This window comes from Gobio gobio, assembly GCF_949357685.1.
Source record: "Gobio gobio genome assembly, chromosome: 15".
Lineage (NCBI taxonomy): Eukaryota > Metazoa > Chordata > Actinopteri > Cypriniformes > Gobionidae > Gobio > Gobio gobio.
Window position 1 is genome coordinate 43,718,977 of NC_137108.1, and position 15,973 is coordinate 43,734,949.

At 36.2% G+C, this 15,973-nt stretch overlaps 1 protein-coding gene across 1 annotated transcript in view; it reads left to right on the forward strand.

Annotated features, from left to right (window-relative positions):
- The window catches only part of sv2a (synaptic vesicle glycoprotein 2A), a 49,591-nt gene that overhangs the window by 28,061 nt on the left and 5,557 nt on the right, over positions 1-15,973 (forward strand). The window contains exons 3-10 of the mRNA XM_079837865.1: positions 4,229-4,409; positions 6,123-6,274; positions 9,619-9,752; positions 9,866-9,955; positions 11,147-11,257; positions 12,532-12,620; positions 12,703-12,867; positions 14,888-15,021. Coding sequence (XP_079693991.1) covers positions 4,229-4,409; positions 6,123-6,274; positions 9,619-9,752; positions 9,866-9,955; positions 11,147-11,257; positions 12,532-12,620; positions 12,703-12,867; positions 14,888-15,021 — 1,056 coding nt within the window. The remainder of the gene's footprint in view (positions 1-4,228; positions 4,410-6,122; positions 6,275-9,618; positions 9,753-9,865; positions 9,956-11,146; positions 11,258-12,531; positions 12,621-12,702; positions 12,868-14,887; positions 15,022-15,973) is intronic.

Genomic DNA, 15,973 nt, shown 5'->3' on the forward strand with positions numbered 1-15,973 from the left:
TCCCAGCCCCTCCCCCGCTTTCTGTCTCTTTTTTCCTCACTTCCTCAACCCTGGAGCCTGTGTGCTTTCCTGTCAGTGTGCTGGAGAATCACAGCCTCCTCTCTCGCCCTTCCCCCTCTGCTCTTTCACTCTCTCTCTCTCTCTCTCTCTCTCTCTCTCTCTCTCTCTCTCTCTCTCTCTCTTTGAGGAGGCGGAGGTCAGCTTTCTCCAGGCATTTGCCCCGCCCCGCCCCGCCCCTCCCCTCTCCTGCATCTCTGAGACCCCTCTGACATAATGCAGGCGGCCCCGCCCACTCAACCATCACCGAGCCCTAATTGGCTGGGTCGTACGGTCCTGTCCATCCATACAGTATCAGTAGCGTAAAACACACAGCTTCCCTTTAAATTCAAAGCATGTGGTTAACCACAAACACAGCTATGTTTATTAATGCTGTCAGCTGAGCAAGTTGTGTAAAATCGCACGACACGTGTTCAGTGTTGTCTTCTCCATTGTTCATGTCTCCCTAGCAAATGTGCTCTAGTTCACTGGCTTTGAAGGTCATTAAAAGACCTGCATGAGAGCAGAATTCAGCAGAAAGCAAACACCCTACACGTATAGCTAGACAAGTTTGTTAATGTTGTACGTTATTGAGAAAATTATCATGCTTTCATCTAGTCTGCTGTCATTCTAAATGTGTTTTTTTGTTTTTTTATTAAAATAGCACTTAACACAACAGAACTTTTTTGTGCACTGCAAAAAATAAACTTTTGTTATGTTTCCAGGGGGGAAAATATATATAAATTATAGAAATATAGATGGATAGATGCATTTTCTGATATATTATTGCATTTTAAGGAATATAAATGTTTTTTTAAATTTGAAAACTTTATTTTTATGTATTTTCAATATGTATTTTCAATGTATTTTCAATATGTATTTTACCGTGATAGGTTGCCACCTGTGCAATAAGTCCATTCATGAAATTTCCTCACTACTAAATATTCCACGGTCAACTGTTAGTGGTGTTACAACAAAGTGGAAGCAATTGGGAACAACAGCAACTCAGCCGTGAAGTGGTAGGCCACTTTTGTAAAATCACAGCGCGGGGTCAGCACATGCTGAGGTTCACAGTGGGCAGAAGTCGGCAACTAGAACGCTACTTTCCTGACTGCATTGTGCCAAGTGTAAAGTTTGGTGGAGGGGGATTATTGTTTTTCAGGGGTTGGGCTTGGCCCCTTAGTTCCAGTGAAAGGAACTCTTAATGCTTCTGCATACCAAGACATTTTGGACAATTTCATGCTCCCAACTTTGTGGGAACAGTTTGGGGATGGCCCCTTCCTGTTCCAACACGACTGCGCACCAGTGCACAAAGCGTCGGTCCATAAAGACATGGATGAGCGAGTTTGGTGTGGAGGAACTTGACTGGCCTGCACAGAGTCCTGACCTCAACCCAATAGAACACCTGTGGGATGAATTGGAGCAGAGACTGCGAGCCAGGCCTTCTCGTCCAACATCAGGGCCTGACCTCACAAATGCGCTTCTATAAGAATGGTGAAAAAATCCCGTAAACACACTCCTAAACCTTGTGGAAAGCCTTCCCAGAAGAGTTGAAGCTGTTATAGCTGCAAAGGGTGGGCCAACTCCATATTAAACCCTATGGATTAAGAATGGGATGTCATTAAAGTTCATGTGCATGTAAAGGCAGGTGTCCCAAAACATTTGGCAATATAATGCATATTGGGTAAAACAGACCATTTTTTAAATACAGTGTGCAAATTTGATCAATACTGTAATTTTCATTATTGAATGAATTGAGTTTATAAACATTTCTCTTGCTTCGTTTCACCATCAGAACCAACGCTCTATTCTGGTGACCATCCGTGCTGGTGTTTACTGCAGGATCTAGCTTTGACTTTGTGTGGCAGCTGTCAGCACAACTTTTCTCTCACCTTGGCCTCATAATAGGCCGCTATGGTAGACAGCCGTGATGATGGGCCTTGATAGGCATCACTGCAATGCAGCACAGTGGTCTGTTATCTCAACCCTTCCTCTCCTGGGCCCATCAGCTTACACTGCACAAACCCTGCACAGGACCACAGCTCTCAACACCTTCTGACTGTGCCAATGAAGCACTGTGTCCGCTGGGCAATGCAACGGCAGACAGGAGTGTGTAATAAAATGGGACACTGGGATTTAAAAAATAACAAGGCCATACTCCTACTAGCAGCTGAAAGTTGTGTATGCAGTCTGGGTTGAATTTGATGACGTAAAAGATTGGGTAACTGCAGAATTAAAAAAACTGACAACAACACAAAGACAATAACATGAACACCATAAAAACATAATATACACAACATGTAAGATACTCTTTTAAGAGACTTTTAAGACTGTTCATCTCTTTTAAGATACTTTATCTTAAAATATGAAATATTTATTTGTGTGTATGTATATATATATGTGTGTGTGTGTGTGTGTGTGTGTGTGTGTGTGTGTGTGTGTGTGTGTGTGTGTGTGTGTGTGTGTGTGTGTGTGTGTGTGTGTGTGTGTGTGTGTGTGTGTGTGTGTGTGTGTGTGTGTGTGTGTGTGTGTGTGTGTGTGTGTGTGTGTGTGTGTGTGTGTGTGTGTGTGTGTATATACGTATATATAGAGTCAAACCAAAAATTATTCAGACACCAGATATATTTTTTACCAGTGGGTGCAGGACACTATAGTTCATTTATGTAAGTGAGGGTAGCAAAATAAAGTAAACTGTGACATAGTATACCCAAAAATTCTTCATACAGTGGACTTACAGTCAAATTTGGGACCAAAATTATCCAGACACTTTGACCTGACCATGTTTTGCTGAAGTGTTTTTTTCTTTAATTGCTAATGCAACTTTTTACACCACAGACTGAACAAATTGGTTGACCTAAATTGGTATTATTATATTGTATACTTAAATTTAACAGTTGACAGCTGATTGAATGATTGTAATCCATTACATACCTTTCTATCAAAGTTATCTGACATTATCAAGATGAATTTGTTTTGACAGTCTTGTCATATTTTATTACCATTTTCTAAACTATAGCTAAAACTGTGATAATGTGAGAAAATGTTGAAGGTGTCTGAATAAATATTGGTTTAACTGTATATATACAGTGAGGAAAATAAGTAAGTTTGTAACGTTCAACGTTTGGAATCATTAACATTTTTTTATGTTTTTGAAAGAAGTCTTCTTATGCTCACCAAGACTGCATTTAAAGTATTTGATCAAAAATATTATACAATTTAGAATAACAGTTTTTTTTAAATATAATTTTAAAATGTAATTTATTCCTGTGATGTCAAAGATGAATTTTCAGCATCATTACTCCAGTCTTCAGTGTCACATGATCCTCCAGAAATCATTCTAAAATGAGGATTTGCTGCACAAGAAACATTTCTTATGATTATCAATCAAAAGTATTTTTCAAAGTATTTCCATTTTTTGTATATTCATATTTTTGCTTTATGGAGTGATTTGAAGATTCCTATGCGAATCATATAAGTGGAATGTGTATGACCCAGAGTAGTCGTCTATGTAGTGGCTGCAAACAGTAAGACAGCTCACTAGGTTTTAATTGTGTTTCGGATGATTGTGTGCTTAAGTAGCTTAGCCAACAAGACCCAAGGTGTAAGAAGATGTTAATCCAAGGTTAAATGTAGTATGAAAAACATAACCGATAACTCTCCTCAGATGTAAAAGAGCACCATCTGAGGAATATCATTTTCCGTGGGTCATTCAAATTGTATCCGTGGGATGATTCATGCACTTCTTAATCATTGGCGTGGCAGCACATCTATGCCAGCGGTGCTAGCAGTGGTGCCGCCTGTCTGCGTTCACACTCTCAGTCACATGACCAGCTGCTGGTGGAGCTGTGAAAGAGTCGTCATGTGTGAATTCTCTAAACCAAAGAAAACCTCTCACACGAACAAAAGACAAAATCATTTTGAGGTCTCAGACACAAAACAACGAAAGCATTAATTCTATAAAAGAAGCAAAACTTTGACATTTTAATTGTATTTTTGCTCCTGTAGCTCTAGCAACAAGCGCCAGCTCCAGAATTGTCCTTTTCCCTAACATACTGCTCTATTGGTCACTTTGATTTACTGTCTGTGTGGAGTATCCCCATGAGTCATCTTGATCTGATGCGGTATGATTCGGACAGGATGCTGGTATGGTTATTGATCCCCCTGTCTCTCTCTCTGTGTCTTTCTCTCACAGGTCTAATTGTGTATCTGGGTATGATGGTGGGTGCCTTTGTGTGGGGAGGTTTGGCTGACAGAATCGGGCGGAAACAGACCCTTCTTATCTCTCTCTCCATCAACAGTGTCTTTGCTTTCTTCTCCTCCTTTGTCCAAGGATACAGCTCTTTCCTGTTCTGCCGTCTGCTCTCCGGTGTGGGGTAAATGCACATTTCACAACACCACTGTCTCTTTTATATTTATAATCAAAATTAGTGGTTAGATATGAGGGTAGGGCAAAAATTCCAATTTGGGTCCCTTTCAGATAACTCTATACAAATAAATATGACATCAAAATAGTTTAAATAAAGTAATGCATTCTAATGATATTGCGCATTATAAAATATCTGTTTTTCCATAAAATAAATAAAGGTTTATATCTATATCTATACAGTCAAACCAAAATGTATTCAGACACCTCCAAACATTTCTCACATTATCACAGTTTATTCGCTATAGTTTAGAAAATGGTAATCAAATATGACAAGAACTCTGAGTTAAACTGTGTCATAACAAATTAATCTTGATAATGTCAGATACCTTTGATAGAAAGGTATGTAATGGATTACAATCAACCAATCAGCTGTCAGCTGTTAAATTTAAGTATACAATTAGATAATACCAATTTAGGTCAACCAATGACCAAGCAATAATATGTCAGTTTACTTTATTTTGCTATCCTCACTCACGTTTCTGCAAAAAATTATATCTGGTGTCTGAATAATTTTTGGTTTGACTGTGTATATATATATATATATATATATATATATATATATATATATATATATATATATATATATATATATATATATATATATATATATATATATATATATATATATATATATATATATATATATATATATAGAATGTCATTAATATATATATATATATATATATATATATATATATATATATATATATATATATATATATATATATATATATATATATATATATATATATATATATATATATATATATTAATGACATTCTATATATATATATATATATATATATATATATATATATATATATATATATATATTAATGACATTCTATATATATATATATATATATATATATAGAATGTCATTAATATATATAAAAAATATATATTTTATATATAAAAATGAAAACTAATTAAAAAAAAATATACATACATACATATATACATATATATATATATATATATATATATATATATATATATATATATATATATATACATGATTTTAAATTAGCGTTTATTTTATATATAAAATATATATTTTAGCCATTTGTATTAGTTTTTTTAAATATTTCTATTTAGCTTTAATTTATTTTTAAATTTTAGTAATATTAGTATTTTTATTTCAGTTAATTTCCAAGTTGCAATATTTCTCATTTTCATTATAGTTAATTTATTTTTTCATCTTATTTCAGTTTTGAAAAAAATTATAGTTATAGTTAGTATTAACTATAATATATATTTACATTTATAAATGGACTTAAACTTTTCTTTTAAACTTTTAAAAATGTTCTTATATTTCTTATATTTACTAATTTTAAAGGTGGCATTTTAAACAAATTATTTATAGAAATATATTCTAATAATTCTGGAAATTCCCCATATACTGTGTGTATGAGCATATAATGTAAAATTAGTAAAATAGTACTAAAAACTACATTAGCAGCAGTTACATTTAAAATTCTACTTTTCATTTTACTTTAATCCTACTCTGAAATGTTTACTAGCTCAATTCAGATTTAGAAATGTAGCACAATGATGTTTGAGTTTTTGATGTTTAATATTGAATTAGTATAATATTTTATTTATTTATTTAAATGCACAATATTCTAATATTGGAGTGGCTCTCTGTTTCCTGCTGTAGGATCGGAGGCTCTATACCCATTGTGTTCTCCTATTACTCTGAGTTTCTGGCTCAAGAGAAGCGTGGAGAGCACTTGAGCTGGCTCTGCATGTTCTGGATGATTGGTGGCATCTACGCTGCTGCCATGGCCTGGGCCATCATTCCCCATTACGGTAACTATCACACTTAAATCGTCGGGGTGGAGTACTGTAGCTTAATGGTTAATTGATCTCAGCTGGTAGCTGATAGGTTGTAGATCCATTAACTCACCACTGTGCCCTTGAGCAAGACACTTTACCTCAGGTTACACCAGAGGGGACTGAACCGGTAACTTAAGATGGAGACGTCACTAATTATCGTGTCATGTTGTGGTGATCAATAAAGATTTTAGGGATGAACAATCCGAATAGAGGTTATAAATCTCATCAACTCCTATTCAGAAGTGTCTGTCTATAGTCCTATCCGCACGGTAATTGTTTCTCTGGTGGACGTCGTAAAAATACATTTGCATGCCACCTCAGTGATAAAACTTGTGCATTCGGATGGCAATTTATTCATGGTGGAGGAGCGAGTTTTGTGATAAATGCGTGTTAGTCGCATTTTGTCTGCTGTAAATACAACGTCATATGCTTGGAATAATAAGAATAAATTCATATTTGATTTAACAATAGGAAAATAATATCTTAAAGGGTTACTTCAGCCATTAGCATTAAGCTTTGTATCAGTAGAAACCCAGTAGTATATTCGAATGATCGTACTTTCCCCCCTCATGTCCCCCTGAGACAAGAGAATTATGCATTTCTGGAAAAAATCCTCCAATGACGCAAATATCGTCATTTTGCGTCATTGGAGGATTTTTTTGGCCAGAGGCTAGAGACTACTGCCTATAGTAGGAGCTAGTTCCGCATGTTTTCAACGTAAATGCGCTCAGCTCAGGCATTCATAATGGAGCAGTGTGGAGTGTTTTAACTTTTCAATGAATTCCTAAGAAAGTTAATATGCGCTTCAATATGCGATCTGAAAACGCACCAGACTGGACACGTGTCGTGAATGACTGCCGCGCTTACCTCAGCTCTGCTCAGCTCTTCGCTCTCGTGATGAATGAAATCTGACTCTCCTGCTGCGTTTGTGTCATGACTTTCGTTCGGCTCACTCACACTTTATTGAAAAGACACGTTCAGTTTTTAACGGTAGTGTCTGTTCTCTAACTGAACTAAATTATTTTATTACTATGAAAATAAAACGACGGTGGGGTGGTGTCATGGTGGGCAAGTGATAACCAGTGGCCGTGGCTTTGGGAGTTGCCTCGTTGGGCGGCGAAACAAGTGCATTCTGGGAGTTGTTGTCCTTCATCCACATGAGACAAAAATACATTTTCTGTCTTTTCAGTCTCAGTCTAGAAGGCACCAAATTCAAAAATAATTTCACATTTCTACTACATAAATGACCCAGTTTAAATACACATTCATCTTCCCAGCGCTGAAGTACTACCCCTTTAATTATTATTTAATGATTTAAATCTCCTGTTAATTTCAAAATGATGGATGTCATTTAAAAAATGTGGAAATAAGCTGAAATAAGTTAATACAGCCTCTTATTTAGGCTGCATGAGGCAAACATAATGCTGCTTGGTTATTTTGACGTATTGCTGCCTTAATAACGGCCCATTTCAAATGTTTACGTGCTTTTCTTCTCTTTCCCTTTTGAGTGGTTATTAAATATTGTTCTTGTAAATACTTATATAAATAGCATTTCAGTGATACAAGTGTAGATCTTTAAAATGCATACCAATTACCACGAAGCGCAACCATACGTACGCGCTCCGCAGTGGTCACAAAGGATATAAACAGTGCATTTTGAAGTGATCTCTTCTTGAAAACTCAGAGATGTGGATTCGGACGGCAATTAAATGACCGCACGACCTTGGTGATTGTCAAAAACAGTAGGTTATTCGGCCGGGGATTTTTACACGGGTGGTGGGAGAAAAACACTGACATTCTGGATTCGGGTGGCAATAAAATCTCTGACTAGCCCCTGTAAATGATAAAAATACCTTACGACCCCATGAAAAACAATTACCATCCATATAGGGCTTATGAATACTTACCAGAAATGCACACTTAAAAAATTATTGGTGTAGTAACAATATTCACTCAAGATTTACTAAAGACACGCAGTGATTTCCCTTTCAGGCGCAAAATTTATAGGAGGAGAGTATTTAAATGAATCACATGAGGCAATTTACTAAGATTTGCACTTGCCAATTTACTGGTGTTTGTGGCATTATTTACCGCCCCCAAAAAAGCATGTCTTAAACCAGACGCTAACAAGTAGATTGCGTTGGTCATTATGGAAATAATCTGGCTGCGTCTGTGTTCATTCATTTGCACGTTGTCAATAGATCACGCGCTGAACTGTCCACTCCCATCGGCGCTTTTATGGAATTGCGCTCTCAAGCTAATTTTCCTCTTGCCCTATAATAACTAATATAGCTTGATGCACAAACTGTACCAGGTTTGGCTTGGGTTATGAATATTAATTATGTTATATGTGAATATTAATATTTACTTGTTGTAAATTAAGCTGTAATTTTAGCATTAGCCCTTTAAAAAGTTTACAGTCTGTGAAAAATGGGAATGACAGGAACTATAGATGTATCTTTGGTGGGTACATTTGGATATCTTAAATTATTTTATGACTGTGGTAATATGCATTCAGTGTAATGCAAAGTTCTGTCATGAAACTCTAGATGGCGCAGGCTGACCAGTCCACACGGAGACGCGTTTAGCTGTATATGTAAAAATGTTGTACCGTTTCAGCGTTTCGTCCATACGGATCCAACACGAGAGTGGATAAATCTGAAAACGACACCCTTGCGTTTTCGTGTGTACAGCCAATCCGTTTATTTTGTGAAACTATTTGATGTCATCACACCACGTCCCGCACGGGAAAGACTAGAAGGGAAACAGCTACGGGCACTGGGCATGCGCGCATCAATATTGCTTCATTTAATTACTTTATTTGCATTATTGGTTTAGGGTTGGGGTAGGTGAGAAAAATATTGGATAGGGAAAGCTCTGGCTTCGTGTGGACGGGGCTTCAATCTGCTTGCAATCACATCATTCTCTATAGTTCCTGCTGTATCAGTAGCCAATGAGCTTGCTGCTCAACCTTCAAGTGCTGGTCAGCATTTTCTGTAGCAGTTGCAGCGCGCTTTCAGAAACCCTTCACCTTCCCCAGCTCCACCTGTATAGATCTGCTATTGGTAATTCATGTACGCTCTATTGTACAGCAGCAGCATGTCTTACTTGCACACAGCAGCGTGTCGGTATGTACTGGCAGTAGCAAGAACCGCACTTGCTCTGCAGAAGCAGCGATAACAACAGCAGCAGCGTAGCAGATCTATTTCGCCAAGACCGAACATATCAGTGTTGTCATATCCATTACCATGCAAGCACTCAGAGAGGTGTCATGAAAGAAATAAGTTCACTAATAAATGACCGTTTCTTTAAACCAGGCTGGAGCTTCCAGATGGGATCAGCCTACCAGTTTCATAGCTGGCGAGTGTTCGTGCTGGTGTGTGCGTTTCCCTCCGTCGCTGCTATCGCAGCACTGACCACCATGCCAGAGAGCCCACGCTTCTTCCTGGAGGTTAGTGACGTCCCACTTCCCGGCCACTGTTTTTTGGTTAATTCTGTTGGTAAATCTTGCAGAATAATCTATTAATCAAAGAGGACTTTAATGTAATATGTGTGTTTTAACAGAACGGGAAGCATGATGAGGCTTGGATGATTCTGAAGCAGGTCCATGACACCAACATGAGGGCTAAGGGATACCCGGAGAGGGTTTTCTCTGTGAGTACAGCTAGAGGCATCCCTCATTCCTTCAGAAAGAGCAATAACATTCGGACAGAAGTGATTTGTGGGAATTTTTATTTCTCAATATGAATTAGAAATGAATTATGATTATGCAGCCATGGTTCAAATAGGTTTCCATTTATATGGCTGAACTGGGAATTAAATTGGCTTTCATTCACATTCAATAAAGTTGTTATTTACTTGTAAATTATGCAAACGTGTTGCATGTGAATATTTTCGGACATCCTATAACTATTATAGACCCTTTCAAAGTTCACTGTAATTAGCATTGTGAATCTTAATCACACTGCTCACCTCACTGTCAAGTAGTTTTATAGAAATATACACTCCTGGGCTCACAAAAAAAAGGCAATAAATATTTAGTGGTCTTTTAATGGTCTTAACCATTTTAATCACTGGTCAGGAAATTAGCAATAATTGCACAAATACTGTAGATAATGTAACTTAGCACAGAATAGCCTTTACCAACTGGCTTTTTGACAGCTTTTTACAGGAAGAAGAGTCAGTGTTGTTCCACTCAATGTTAATGGCTTCAAACAGTTAATGAGTAGTTAAAAATGTCTCCCAGTTCATTTGAGTTCAATGTGAGACCAAATATTCACTATATGGTTCAAAACTGGATTCTGACCAGGCCAAAACATGAGCCTGATGGGTTTGTTCTCAATCCACTTCTCTTTGCAGTTTGGGCAGGAGCATTGTCTTGTTGAAAAATGGCATCTGGATCATTCGTCATTTGTGGGAAGCATGCCATTCTGCAATATTCTCCTGTACTCCAAAGCATTAACTGACTCCATGCTTCACTCTGATAGAGATGCATTTATTATTATATGTGTCATTCTTTATTATTATATTATTTCGAAGACAGCGCTCTGGAGCATCACCATGCAACTCGTGTTTCATTGTGATTCATCACTCCACACACAACTTCCTATATTCTGCCAAAAACTTCATTCAGTCTTTGATGTTTTTCTGAGACAACTTTTAAGTTGTGCATTTGCTTACATTTAGCTAATTTCCTGACCAATAATTTATGGTTAGTGTTTAGCCATTTTTTGCAGAGGATAGCCTAAATATAGGCTATTCATGAGTAGAGTCCTATCAGTTAACCACACAAACCTATCAGTAAAGTATCAAGGCACTTTCTCAAGCATGTTGTGAAATCCCCAGGTCACCACCATTAAGACGGTGAAACAGATGGATGAGTTGGTTGACATGGGTGGAGAGGCCACAGCCTGGCACCAGCGCTGGAGGATCAAGCTGACCAACCTCTTCCACCAGGTAGAGTACGGCAAAAACAGACACAAAAATAACCCACCACCATATGAAACTTCAGTTTGAAATCGTCTCCAGGGACATATTCTGAACTTTTGTACCATTTTATTTTATATCGGTCAAGGTTTCTTTCACCAAAAATTTGTCATTTCATTGTATATAAACATTTTCAACCCTTTCTCTGACTCTAACCTTAAACAGCTGTTCACTACCATTCAAAATATTTTTTTGAGTGAAATTCATATTTTTATTTCTCAAGGCTGCATTAAATGGATCAAAAGTGACTAAAGACATTTATAATCTTACAAAAGAGTTCTATTTCAAATAAATCCCGTTCTTTTGAATTCTGAAGAAAATGTACCCACTGTTTCCATAAAAATATTAAGCAGCACCAGGCTTATTATTGTTAACCAAATCTAAAAAAAAAAAAAAAAAAAAAAAAAGTTAATTGAAATAAAGGTAAAATAAAATAATATATAAATATTAGATGAAAATTATAAATGTTGCTTTATTTAAGTTGAAGCAATAAAAATTAACTGGAAATAAATAAAAACTAAAATACTAAAATAAAAATATATATTTGAAAAGAACAAAAACTAATAAAAATGTCAAACGATGACAATTTTATTTTACTAAAATTAAAATGAAGGATCATGTGACACTGATGCATTCAACTTTGCATCACACAAATGCATTTATTTTTAAATATATTAAAATAGAAAACCATAATTGTACTGTTTTTACTGTATCAATATTAACAATATTACTGTTTTTACTGATCATATAAATGTAGCCTTGGTGAGCAGAAGAGACTTCTTTCAAAAGCATTAAAAAATCTTTCTGACTCCAAACTTTTAAATGGTAGTACATTATGTTAATGATTGCTGTTATGATTGGCTAAACTCTTTGCATGAAATAAATGTCAATGATCGATTTGAAATATCCTCATCGATTTGCTGAATACCAAATGGGCATTGATATATAAATGTGGATAGTCATATATTAACATGCTTTTGTATTAGTGATATTGTTACCATAGTGATTCTGATTGACACATGGCAGCTTAGTTTCCATAAATTGTAAATGTTGAAGTGTGTCTACATACAGTAAAAAAAATAAGTGGAAGATTGACTTGGAAAAAATGTTCATTTGCATTGCTAGTAAAGAGAAATGGCAAGTAACACATCGGATTAAGCATGACATTTTGTAGAAAGTAGAAAGATTGAAAGAGTATTTTCTTGTAAAACATCCTCCAATAATTTTTTATGTTGGGTTTCCAGGTGTGGAGCAACTTCCTGACGGTGTTTAATCCAGAGTACCGGAGGATCACCTACATGATGATGGCCGTGTGGTTTTCCATGTCCTTCAGGTAAACTACACAGAACTTTTCCAGACCATCCAATGTTTTGTCCCTCTGCATTGCTTCATTGCCTGTTGCTCTCTTCCTTCAGCTACTACGGGTTGACCGTTTGGTTCCCTGACATGATCAAATACCTGCAAAAACAAGAGTACTCCTCACGAACAAAGGTCTTCATCAAAGAGAAAGTGGAGCATGTGACCTTTAACTTCACCCTGGAGAACCAGATCCACCGGAACGGAGAGTACTTCAACAACAAGTAAGGGCTGTTCACAGGCAGTATGGCAAACATATTTCAGTAAACAGAGCTGACCTTTCTATAAAAGATGAATTGTTTTGTGACTTTCCGCTTGCTTTTTAAAGGAATATTCCAGATTAAATGCAATTTAAGTGTGATAGAATGTACTTAACAACCTAGAATGTCTTTGGAACACACAGTTTTTTTGAAGAATGTAGCTTGGACAATGATTGCTATTGCTATTGTATAGTTTTATAGTAAAGGAAGTTTTAAAATGTCCCACACAATATTATCTCTGTTCCAAGTCAGCTGACTATCGAGAGAGCTTTTTAAAGCATCATGTGTAAAGGCAACTTCTTTTGGGCTTAAATATAAAGCATCATATGCAGTGTTTTTTATTTACATACTATAGCCCCGTTTCCACCAAAATTACCCAGAACATTTTGTCCCGAAGAACTTTTTTCCTTTTCAGTTCGGTCTATGTAAAGAGTAAGGCAACTTACTGGAGTTCAGAACAGAGCTACTGTCCCTCAGATGCTTTCATGTGAAGCCTGTGATAGTGTGATCACCCTCAAGCCCTTTTATGGAACCAATAATCAGTCAGTGTCCTACAGTTTTGTTTAAATAATGTGTCCCAATTATTAGCAGCTGTTCCACTTCAGCTAGATCTGTGGGAAAGACTTTATCTAGGTTATGTTTAGCTAAGCAGGAAGGCACAGCTAATCTCTCTAATCATTCATATCGTGTGTGTATGCATTTAACATGCAGTTTTAATTTACTATAAGGTCTCATTTATTAACATTAGTGCATTAATTCACACATGACTAACATAAACTAACATTGAGCAATATTTTTACAGCATTTATTATTTTTTGGTAATGTTAGTTTATAAAATGTTTAGTCATGTTAGTTCACAGTGCATTAACTAATATTAGCAGATGCTTAGGGCCACCTAGGACCCAATGTGGTAGCTGTTTTAAATGCCTGATCAATACAGATATATACAGTACAGATAAACTTAACAGAAACCGATTCAGAATACAATACAGTAATTCATAATACATGATTCTGGACAAGCAATTGTTTAAAACTGTGTTTACACTTTGAAATAAATTTAAAATATTTATATATATTTCAATTATTTGAAATATGTAATTGATTGCTATAACATGCCTAACATTTTACTTCAATTGACAAACTAAGTAATAATACCAATACAAAATCATAACATAGTAACGTACATATAATGTAAATAATAAAGAATAATAAAAAAAAAAAAATACTATACAGAACAGGTGGACAAAATAAATACAACAGGATATTTTTAAAATTGTATTAACATTAAAGCGGGGCTATGGTTTTTAAGATGTAGGGTAAGTGCAACCGTGGTGTATAAACTATGCTAATCGGGTAGCTGTATGCTATGCTAGAACGTACGCTAACTCAAAAAACATTAAGAACGAGATATGCGGGGATAACAGGGAACACAGGCAAACAGGAACAGGGAAAACAGAACATGTTACACGTGCGTGACATTTCACATTTGTTGTATTTTTGTTGAAATAACTAGGTTTCTTCTTAGTTTTTTTTATCAGTTATGTACATTGGGGTTTTGTGTTACATCTAATGTTGTTACATTAATGCTTATTGCATCACTTTAGTGTCATGATGGTGTTTGTGTGAATGACACTTTGCACCTTTTATATATTAGTATTTACCTTCTCAGCTTGTGGAAAAGCTGCTTGCGATGAGCTTTGATTCATCATGTGACTTTCTCATCACCACCTGTTTGTGAGGGTTATCAGTGTATTACAAAGGTACACAACAGATATTAGTATAGGTTTGTGTATTAGCATCATATCAGTTAATGAAATACTGTAAATTTAAGTTAAATCTGTAAAATGTTATATTTTTTATGGTACATTTCTGGCAACCACAGCTGCCATTTTTATTTTGGACCACTTTGTGAAAGCTAAATGAAATCGGAATACCGCCAAGCGATACAAATGTCTTAGTGGATCTTTTCTCTTTGCCATTAAAGGTTCTTGAATCTGAAGATGAAGTCTATGGTATTTGAAGACTCCCTGTTTGAGGAATGCTACTTTGAGGATATCACGTCAAGCAACACCTTCTTCAGAAACTGCACCTTTATCGCCACCCTTTTCTACAACACTGGTGAGAAGAACACCGCTTTCACCCTCCTGGCTATTAACAAATATAGCACTGCTGTTGAATGTGATTGACACATTCAGACTTATAAAATATTTGGATTCAAGCTGTAGTCATTCAAAGCTATGAGCCTTTATAAGAAGACACTGTGGTATGTTTTGCTACGGCTAAAATGGCCCCAGTTTCTAGAGCTATTAAACACATTTCAGGTATCCTAGCAACACCAGCTCAGATTCTTCCTCTGCCAGTCTGTGAGGGAATGACAATCTGCTTTTCCTGATTCATTCAAACTGGGCGTTCATGATCGTTTCTCTGAGCAGATTGCGGATGAATGATGAAACTAAGAAACAAAAGCTCTGTTCTAAAATCTAGTAATCTGCCTACCTAGAGAGCATTTCAACTTTTACATTTACGCTTTTACTCAAGGCAACTTTCAATTTAAGGTGTATTTTATCAGTTCATGCATTCCCTGACATGAGTCATATTGCTGTTCCAAAAGCTAGGCAATCCCAGAATGTATTGCTATGAGCTTGATGAATAAATTCATTTAAGATGGCAATGAAGTGGCCTGGTTTCACAGACAATGCTTAGATAAAGCCTTCGTTAAAGGGTAAGTTCACCCAAAAATGAAAATTCTGTCATTAATTAATTACCCTAATGTCGTTCGACACCCGTAATACCTTTGTTCATCTTCGGAACACAAATGAAGATATTTTAGTTGAAATCCGATGGCTCAGAAAGGCCTCCAATGGCACAATGCACTTTACACTTTACACCCAAGTTTGGTTTGAAGACAAAAAATGTACCAACCACAATGTTCTCTCACATGTTCAGCGTAGTCTTGCGGCTGTCAGAGCAGAAACTAAAGCTGATGCTCTCCGTATGTAAATTGTGCAAGCTTATTTTGTCCATTAGATCGAAAGAACTGAAAAAGCACATACATTTACCTGCCCATAGA